Genomic DNA, 9,407 nt, shown 5'->3' with positions numbered 1-9,407 from the left:
ACCAGCTGGTTTAACACCAACATCTGGTTTCAGAATTCAGATTTTTTTTTTTTTTTTTCAGTGATGAGGGAAAAAGGAACAAATTGGAAAGGCAAAAGAGGTATGAAGGAAACTAAAACTTTCTCTGTGATAAACATTCTCAGTGAAAACAGGTTATTCCAGAAATTCTTTTTTTTTCTTTTTAACAAAACCACATATTTTTAATGGTTCTACTTTTAAATTATTAGCATTTTACTGTACCACTTATAGCAGTATGTAATAGTATGTAATAGTTAACTCTTAGTAATTAACAGTAATCAGCATGGAATTAGTTATATTGATATGCTGTCTGAACTGGAAACAGATGTTTCAACCCTCAGCTGCTGGGCAGCATTATCCAGGTGCTTGCTTAGCAAGCATCACAGGTGTGTTCAGGCTGGATTGTTGGTACCTTTGTAGAGGGGAAAGAAAACATTTCTGTCATGCTGAGGAAGGATGGAGAAGTCTGAAACTGAGGGAAAGTATCACTGCACAAGGAAATTCTTACTTTTTTTTTTTTTCTCCAAGAACGTGTATCCAAAAAGTTCCAAACAGACAGAAAGGAGAAATTGTAACCCATACTGCTGCACACCTTTAACCAGGGGAGTCAGGGAACTCTAATGCATGAGAAAAGTACGTATAAACACGTAATGTTGGGCACCCAAGGTGAGGAAAAGCCAGAATTAAACTATCAATCTGTTCTATCATGTTCTGTCTGCTTCTTCTCTTAGACCAGCTCCTCCTACTCATCTAAAACTTCAGAATGCTTGTGTCTCTGTCTAGGTCACACTTCTGCAGCCCCCCCTGCCCCAGCACATCAGCAGGAGCTATGCAGTCAGCCTCACAGCTGTGATTCAGAGGGAAGGATGCGATGCAAAGAACATCTATGGTTACCCTCCAGTAACACAAGGAAACTTGCAGTTGTCATGAGGGACAGTGCACTTAATGAGGAGGAACTCACAGGAGGCATCCCCCCATCTGATATGCTACAGGTAATGTCTCACAACCTCTTGGCTCCATTACAAAGAATGAGGTTTATCTGCTATGGGGAAAAATAACCTACCTGGGGTTTTAATTAGAGAGAAGTAATACTTGTAGATGAACGGCTCTTATGAGGACATGTCGTTGCCCGGTTACCTATCCTCTAATTTCATACATTTTCAACTCAGATGCACACAAAACTGGAAGGAGAACTCTTGCCATTGCATGTTATCTTCTGGGTTGTAAAAATACAGTGGATTCCAGGTATCTGCAGGAAGTTTTCATTATAGAGGGAACTGATAACAGTTCCCATGCAGGGAGAACCGTGGAGAGCTAACTGAGGAGCATCCGCATCACACTCAACGCAGACAAGGACAGTGCTTGAGCACGGTCTCTGTCCTCTGCAGAGCACAGGAGTGAAGCTTTGAAACTGGGACCCCAGGGATGCTGCCATGCACTCCTGCTCCAGGCACAACCAGAAGTTCTGCTATATGACCACACTGCAAAGTAGGTTGACCTTGGTTAAATGGGTCCAGAAAAATCTTCCTTGTTTTACTAGAATGGCTGTCTTTCATGTGTCCTCTAGCTGCAGCCTGCAATTTCCTGAGTCACTCCTTGGTTCTTTGTTACATTAAATACTTGCCTTGTGTTGGCTACTTTCCAGCATTTAAGGACTCACTGCTGGACTCCATGAATATATAACATTGCCTGTCTGTCCCTGTTCCTTTTGAGACCTCCCCAAGGGAGCAGGTGTGGGTGGACCAGGAGGACCCATTAATCACCTTCTGTAGTTGTGTCCTAGGCACAGGGTCAGAGACAGGAGGGAGCTGTCACTGAGACAGCACGGGGATGAGAGCCCTCCCTGTGTGCATGGGCAGTGGAGAGGGAGCAGGTCCATCAGCCTGTGCAGACTGTGTGACCATGTTCCCCCTTCACTTGCTTCCCCCAACATGGAATGACACAACTTGGAGAAATAATCAACTGTGCATAGGATCACTTGTTAAAAAGACTGAATGCCCCAAGCGTCAACATGCAAAGAGGTAAATGAACAGCTTTGCCTTGATGGACATCAGTTATTTATTTGGCTTTCTCTCCCACACTGTGCATGGAATCATGAATTGAGGAACAACGCAGGGGAATCCATATGCACTTTTGCTGCTTCTGTAGATGTTGCCAAACATACACAATTCTCTGAAAAAAATGCTTGGGATCTTCCTAGGGACTGTCTCACGATTCTGCCAGCTGAGATTGCTGTCTGTTTTAAATATCCCACTTTAAAAACAACTTCAGTCCTCCTTAGAGAAGCAAAAAATCATTAATGTGCTCTCATCAGTCTCGTGCTTTATTTCCAGCTAATTCTAACACAGTTGTCGTTCAAATACTTCAAGCTAGCAAGAGACCCCAGTTTAGCTCTTAAACAGTAAAAGCAAAAAAGGTCTTTTTAACCTCTCTTTCTATAGCCCTTAGTATGAATGCAGCCTCACAAGATTCTCCAGCACACTAAAGCTGGATCTCCATTCACAGTCCTAGAAGAAATCAGCTGGAAATAACTGGGCATTGAAGATAGAAAATATTTTCCATGCCATGCATTTTAAATACCTACAGCTCAGTCTTTATCCAGCAATATAAAAAATGGTATTACTAATCCCACACTTCGTCCCATGCCGCGTACATTTTAAACTTACCCCAGGCTAGTAGAAGAGCCTTCAGGACTGGTGGTTGCCAGAGTCGGGAATTAGCGCTGTGTGAGAAAGGAGAGAGGAGAGCAATGGTGGCTTGATGTTTCCCAGGATGGGACTGTCACATGCTAATCACTGATTTGAAATGCAAGCATAACAAATGCCTTCTAATTATGTAATCTTCGGGTCACATCCTTGCATCCCCACGCAGAAAATCAGGACTGTGCACTTAGAAGGAGAAAATACTGACTTTTTCCTTGCTTAATTAGAACTGCTGCAAAGGGAATGTGAGAAGCCTTGTGAAGTGACTGGCGGAGAGGGCTGTGTGGTGTGAGCTGGGTACTGGTGTGGTCTGTACTACCTAGACGAGCTCAGAGGCTGGTAAGTACCTCCCATGGCACCCAAGCAAGGCAGCCAACACGGAGCACCAGCTCCTCCCCACTCCCCCTGACACCCTCATCCCCCTACCCTACCCTACATGGCCTCAGTAGGGATGCTAGGGCCAAAACAGCTTCTTGCTTGGGTAGTTTCTCATTCTGGGCTGAGGGCAAGGCGGCCAAAGAAGCCAGGGCAAGGGAGCAGGATCCACCAGCACTTGTGAATCTTCTGCTGCTTGTTAGATCGTGAAAAATTTCCTTTGAGAAAAACAAAAAAAGGGTGGGAGCATGATAATTGAGGGATGTTTGAGGGAGGTGGGGTAGAGGGAGGCGGCAGCCCTCCATGTCTGTATTTAGTCACTAAGGTCCTGCAGGGCTTTTTTCACCGAATGGCATGGAGAAAACATTAATAAAACGCAGGGAGAAAGCAGGTGACGCATGGCCAGAGGTGTCAGGAAAGGATTTTATCTAGTCCAGTGGTTTACTCCAAAGCAGAGGCATAAAAGAGAGGAAATAGTGGGAAAAGGAAGAGTAAGTTCTCACTGAAAGACATATATCAGCTTAAAAGATATCCTTCTGGCAGAAAACGAACTTGCAGTACCTAAATTAGCGTAATTACGGTGCAGCACAGATAAAAAGAGGTGACATGGAGTCCTCGCTAAGGAGCTGAAAGGACAAACTCACACATTCATGGAAGCTCCATGGGAGATGTCGCTACCTCTGAAGTTGAGGGCATAATACAGGAACTCTGTGTTTCTTTTTGGGACCTGGTTATTTCAGGAGCAAAACACAACAAAATTGAGCACAGCAAAATGGCAATTCTGGAGAATACTTGTAAGTGTAACCCAAGGAGTTATATTGTCAAAATGAGCAATGAGCAGTTTTGTTTCTGTGTGCTGATAATGTGCTGGCTTTTTCATTTTGCTAAGAAAGTACAAAGCCCAAGATTTTTCCAAATCATACCAAAATGAGCTGAGTATTTGAAGGCATATGTGAAGGAATACCTTTTGTACATTGTGTCTGAGAATGGAGGCAAGGGCAGATATTTACTAAAACTCCACTAAACTTCTGGCAAACAAAGACAAAACGCGTATTTTTTCATGACAGTGCTGGTGTGCTTTTTCTCTTTTAACTAGAAAGCAATTTTCCTTCTTTCTACATCAAAGTATTTAGATTTATAGTGTAAAGAGACCTTTGATATACAAACTCAAACAAAAATAGAAGTATATTTCTTTTATTGCATTAGACCTTCTGCTAGGAATAGTGGCAGCAATCAGCTTCCCCTGTTTGCTCACTTGTCCACTTTCCCCCCAGAGAAAAGTAGCTTTGGCACATATTTTTGAGCAGTGTACTGCTGGAGCCTGAGTCTTGTAGGATTGACCTGCAATGAATGACCACCGTGCTACAGCTGCACTTCCTCTCTGTCCTGACCCCACTGTGCAGCGCCTAATTTAGTGAAAACATGAGCACTGTGTTTCCAAAGGCATCTGTGGGTTGGCAGGTTTGTTTTCCGGGGAAGAAATAGAGAAATTGAGCATAAATTAGGATTAATTTGCTAATACATGTTTTTTTTGAAACCCAACAAGAAAGAAATTCCTAGGTCACATTAAAATAAAAAAAGAGTTCCAGTCATTAGCTGCTCTACTTCTAAATTAACAAGACAAATAACTTTATTTTATTTACCAATTACCTAAGGCATTATTTTTAATAAATATATGAAGAAATCAGTGACAGCTGCTGAACCTAGAATGAAATCAAATGGGGCTGCTTTTGACTTATAGCATTGTCAGTGCCAAATAGCTACATTTTCAGCTTCTGCTTCAGTCCTGCTGCTGTTGAGCCACTGAATGTGCCAGTCCACACCACTCCGTTTTCATCTACGAAGTCTCCTTCACCTTCCATCCTATAACAACATAAATCCATCCTGTTAATAAAGCATGCAGTCAGATTGTGGCAGCACGGTGATCTGTGCACAAGCTGGATAAGCAGATTGCCAGGAATCAGAACACTTGCAGTCTAGGCCAAATACCTGCCTTCACTTTCTCCTACATGGCAGTATGTAAACGTTTTGACTTACAAGGCAGGAAGACTTATGAAGCACATAGGTAGCACAGGTGAGCTTGGTTACAGCCAAGTAACGTATTCCTTTGCAAAAGTGTATATACACCAACATCTTGCCAGCATGTAGTCTGTGCTGGAAAAAAATTAGTAGTCCTAATCATGATTTGAAATCATCAGGGATTAAGTCCTATCACATTTATCCTGACTTTCAGCAGGAGTATCCTAAAGATATGTTGTGTATGCAGCCAGTTGTGGCATGACCCTATTGCTGTAAAAGTTCATTTTCTCCTAACCTTTCCCTGTCCTTCTGTGTATTTTTATGACAAAGTGCAAGGATTTACAGCCTCCAGTGGGGAGAAAAGTAACTGCCACGTTAGTTGAGTTCTCATAAATCGTATATTTCTGCTGACCTTTGAAAGCTGTGACCAAGCTCATCATTATACCTGAGAACTGCTACAAAGAGGAAATGTCTGTGTATCAGCATCCCTTGCAAAGGAGGGGAAAATAACTACTAAAACCAGTTACTGGGGTTTTGTTTCCCTTAAAAATGAAGACACCCAGCAGTCACGGTGAGTTCCATGGTGCTGCCTATCTGTGTTCTCTTTTGAAAGCTACAGTGATCTGGTGAACTGACGCCTTGCTTGTGTGAATAGGTGGAAACTAGCAATCCTGAAGCTTAGCAAAAGAGCCTGCTTTGGGCTGTCAGGGAGCACTGTGTACTAATGGTCAGAAACCAGCGTCAAGAAAGGAAAAGCAGGGTGCATCAGCAGCAGCGTTTCAATTAAATTAAATCACAAGTTTGAAGCAGCACTATTATTTTTTCTGTACAGGTCAGCTGCCAGCAACAAGCACTGTGCTGGCCAGCCCTTCTGTGCTGGGCTCCATTTTCCCATGAGGGCAGAGGCATCACCCTAAGATTTTTGAAAGAAGCCACCTGTAAAGCTACGTGTGTGATCTGGTGCTGAATGCCCTCGCTGCGGTAGTGAGTATTCACAGTTTTAGATTTCGCATAGAATTCACATTGACGTTTAGTATGGCCACAAAGGACAGCAGCTCTGTGGCAAATGTTAACATGCCAGGTAATCGTGTAAAATGTCTTTAACTTTCCACCAGAAACTTAAGTTTAATATACAGGTTACTGTTTTGTATTCAGGTATGTTCTGCAAATGCTTACTTCATTTAGTGTCTAATTATTTAAAAATTAGCCATACTTCTGTACTGCTGTGGCTGTTCTTTTTGGTCACAGGGCAAGGCAGGGCTGTTTTCAGATGAAATACTGTATTTGAACTATACATATATATTTATGATTTATTTCAGATACTCAACTGAGGAAATACTTAAAGAAAAATCTAAATCAAACCTAGCAAATTTGACGGAGAGGTCATTCATGGAGAATAAACATGATTCTCATGTGAGTTTCTACAGTTATTTTTCTCATTAAATCTGTTTTGTGGATTACAAAGCGGGTATAAATTTCTTGTTTTAGGAAAATATATGGTATCTTTGCAATTCAAAACACCCTAATTTAAATTAAGTTAGCTCAGTTGATGTTTAATGTGAGTGGCACTAAAATACTTTATTCTGAGTGATAGAAATAAAACTCTGCCTTTTTCTGTCTCTACAGAATTTATACTTAACCTCAAAAATAAGTAAGCAAAAATTTCACAAACTATCAGTGCAAAACTGTGCTATATTTCTGCATGTGTCTGTAGACAGACAGATTGAAAAAACTCTGAAAGGGACCTGAAATGTTCTATCCCTCTGAACTCTGCCCATGCCCAGAGACCTGGTAACATAAAAACAGGTGGGTGTCTGTAATAACCACCTGGAAAACTGTTGACTGGGATCAAATGACTGATCTGATGAGATGGCTATAGCTGGGATCCGCAACCTCAGGTAGCCAGTGCTAGTGCCAGTGGTAGCAAGGGAAACTACTCCCATGCTGGGTGAATTTTATGTTGACTTTATACCTTATGAAATCAAAACTCACAGAAAATACTTCAGCTTCAAACATACTTGTTTTCATTGAATGGTCCGATGTACTTTGCTCCATTTGGGAATGTGTAGGTTCCTGCCCCGTGATACATGTTATCTTTGAACTCGCCTTCATAAACAGCCCCAGAAGGATGTTCTAGCCTTCCAGTCCCATTCATCTGCATTTAGTGAGAGATGATGGATAAAGGGTTAATGTTTATGCTTATGGTATTATTTCCTTTTATGACAGTATTCTTCCAGATTGCTACCTGTGAGCCTGCTAACCTATTCAGGTAGGTGGAGAGGACTTTTTTTAAGATTCAGACAGTTTCCTACCTCTACAAGCATTTTAGATAACAGCTTGGAGTTTCTGGCCAGCCACAGCGTCTGTTAAATCTTTCCTCTGCCGATAGTCTCACGGGACTTTTATGATCTGTGCAGCAGGGAATTGCTGTCCCCAGCCCTACAAATAACTCATCTACTCTGACAGCCTGAGGGGTTAATTACGTTTTCTGGAATTTGTTTTTATGGATCAAGGCAGAGCAAATCTTTCATTTGTTCAGCCTGGGCCACTAAGCCAAGCATGTTTGTAGCATACGTTCTTGTATAAGAGTGAGAAAAGGACAGACTAGATCTAATAAAGATGCTATTTCTTAACTTCTATCTCTTATTTATCTCATTTCAAAGATGTCTCCAGTATCAACAAAATAAGAAGTTTTTGCATATTTAATAATTCATCTGGGGAACTCAATAACTAAGGACAGCCAAAAACAGTGGCGTCTCTATTGATGGTCAGAGTTCTCCTGTTTGGTCAAGGGAGGTGTGTGTGGGGTGCACATACACACGCAGGTAGGCTGTGTACAGCCCACTGTGCACACACAGCCTATCAGCAGGGCACCACTGCTCAGTGTTTCAGCAGGGCCAGCAGTGACCGGTATATCTGCAGGAGCCTCTGGAGGCAGCAGGATGTCCAAATACTCCATGTGTCTGAAGTCTTCAGGCTGGGCTGTGACAAGATTCCCCAGTGGACGAAGAGCCTGGTGTTGATGTGATCCTTCTCAGGTAATGGCTTTCTTTGCCATGCATCTAGGAGTGGGTTTAGTGAGACTTTCCAAGCCCAGACAAAGTTTGAAATGAAGGAATACTTAAAATTACCTTGTCATTTAACCAGCTACCGATGTACATCATTCCGTTGGCACTGGTATGAACTCCAAGCCCATTCCTCTGTAACAAACCCTCGGGTGTCTTTTTGCATTCCCCTTCTAGGAAAAGAGCCGGATATTTTCAGTTCAAACATCACTGAGACAACAAAAGAGCAACTATGAGATCCTGCAGGGCACGTCTTGGATCTCCTGCAGGTGGGCTGCTCCCAGCTGGGCCAGTGGTGTGAGCAAGGCCGCCTGGAGCAGCCCAGGGCTGTTCCTCTGCTTCCACAGAGCCCCAGAGCTGGGGGCACGGGGCAAAGCAGACCCTTGGGGACCATCAGGGGAGTGGCACCTATTTTTTTTAACGACCTGGAGGAGGTCACCCTGAAGGGTTGTGGGTGCTCCTGCCTCAGTGCCTGGAGGTCAGGGGGAGGCAGGTTCAGGTGACCTGTCATCTCAGCAGCACACTCGTCCCAGAAGGGCAGATTTCTTATTTTCTCATCCCACGCAGCATGAAAAAAAGGAATTAGTGCCTAACAACTTTCTTACCATACTTGTCTTTGTTTGGGAACGTGAAAGATATTTTTAAAACGGCAGCGTCTGTTGAGAAAGAAAGACCAGCGTGGAGTGCAGTTAGCCGAAACCCCAGCCCTCGCACATCAGCTGGAAATAGCCGTTATTTGCGATGGGCGGGGCAGGAGGAAGGAAAGGGGCGAAGGAGTACCCTCCATGGTTGCCATGCGGAAGTGTCCGCCGTTGCTAGGGAGGCTGACGTACCGGAAGAGGAAGGCGGGAACTTCCGGGTCGAGGGGAGCTGCGGCGGGCCGGTGAGGAGGGCGGCGGGAGTGGGAGTCTGGGCTGAGGGGGGGGGGGGCGAGTGCTTGACTGACGGCCCTGAGGTGCTGAGCGGCTCTCACAGTCACGGAATGGTTTGGGTTGGAGGGGACCTTAAAGACCGTCTGCATCCAACCTCAGCGATGCTTCCCACCAGCTCAGGCTGCTCGGGGCCCCATCCGCCTGGCCTTGAGCTCCTCCAGGGATGGAGCACCACGGCTTCTCTGGGCAGCTGTGCCAGGGCCCCCCTCATACTAAAGAATTTCTTCCTTATATCTTATCCAAATCTTTCCTCTTTTAGTTAAAACCTTCCCCCTTTGTCCTGTCATGACATGCCC

The 9,407-nt window shown here is 43.9% G+C and overlaps 2 protein-coding genes across 5 annotated transcripts in view; one reads left to right on the top strand and one right to left on the bottom strand.

Moving 5' to 3' along the window:
- DHX57 (DExH-box helicase 57) overlaps positions 85–9,407 on the top strand; it is a 30,677-nt gene continuing 21,354 nt past the window's right edge. The window contains exons 1-10 of one of the 4 annotated variants that reach the window (XM_021393194.1): positions 85–100; positions 547–651; positions 802–1,010; positions 1,317–1,506; positions 2,948–3,059; positions 5,947–6,098; positions 6,434–6,527; positions 7,341–7,383; positions 8,037–8,152; positions 8,357–8,448. In XM_021393194.1, the coding sequence (XP_021248869.1) occupies positions 8,412–8,448 (37 nt within the window). In that variant the 5' untranslated portion in view covers positions 85–100; positions 547–651; positions 802–1,010; ... (5 more) ...; positions 8,037–8,152; positions 8,357–8,411. Of the gene's footprint in view, positions 101–546; positions 652–801; positions 1,011–1,316; positions 1,507–2,947; positions 3,060–5,946; positions 6,099–6,433; positions 6,528–7,340; positions 7,384–7,868; positions 8,153–8,356; positions 8,449–8,805; positions 9,063–9,407 lie in introns of those variants that run through there. The other 3 variants (XM_021393193.1, XM_021393195.1, XM_021393196.1) reach the window with 3 other exon arrangements.
- MORN2 (MORN repeat containing 2) lies at positions 4,274–9,057 on the bottom strand. Its single transcript, XM_021393203.1, has 5 exons — positions 8,960–9,057; positions 8,785–8,835; positions 8,246–8,352; positions 7,133–7,269; positions 4,274–4,958 (listed from the first exon to the last, which is right to left on the bottom strand). The coding sequence occupies exons 1-5, from the start codon at positions 8,973–8,975 to the stop codon at positions 4,856–4,858; spliced, it is 414 nt and encodes a 137-aa protein (XP_021248878.1). The 5' UTR covers positions 8,976–9,057; the 3' UTR covers positions 4,274–4,855.

This window comes from Numida meleagris, chromosome 3 (genome assembly GCF_002078875.1).
Source record: "Numida meleagris isolate 19003 breed g44 Domestic line chromosome 3, NumMel1.0, whole genome shotgun sequence".
NCBI lineage: Eukaryota > Metazoa > Chordata > Aves > Galliformes > Numididae > Numida > Numida meleagris.
This window is presented reverse-complemented; position numbering and strand designations above follow the sequence as displayed.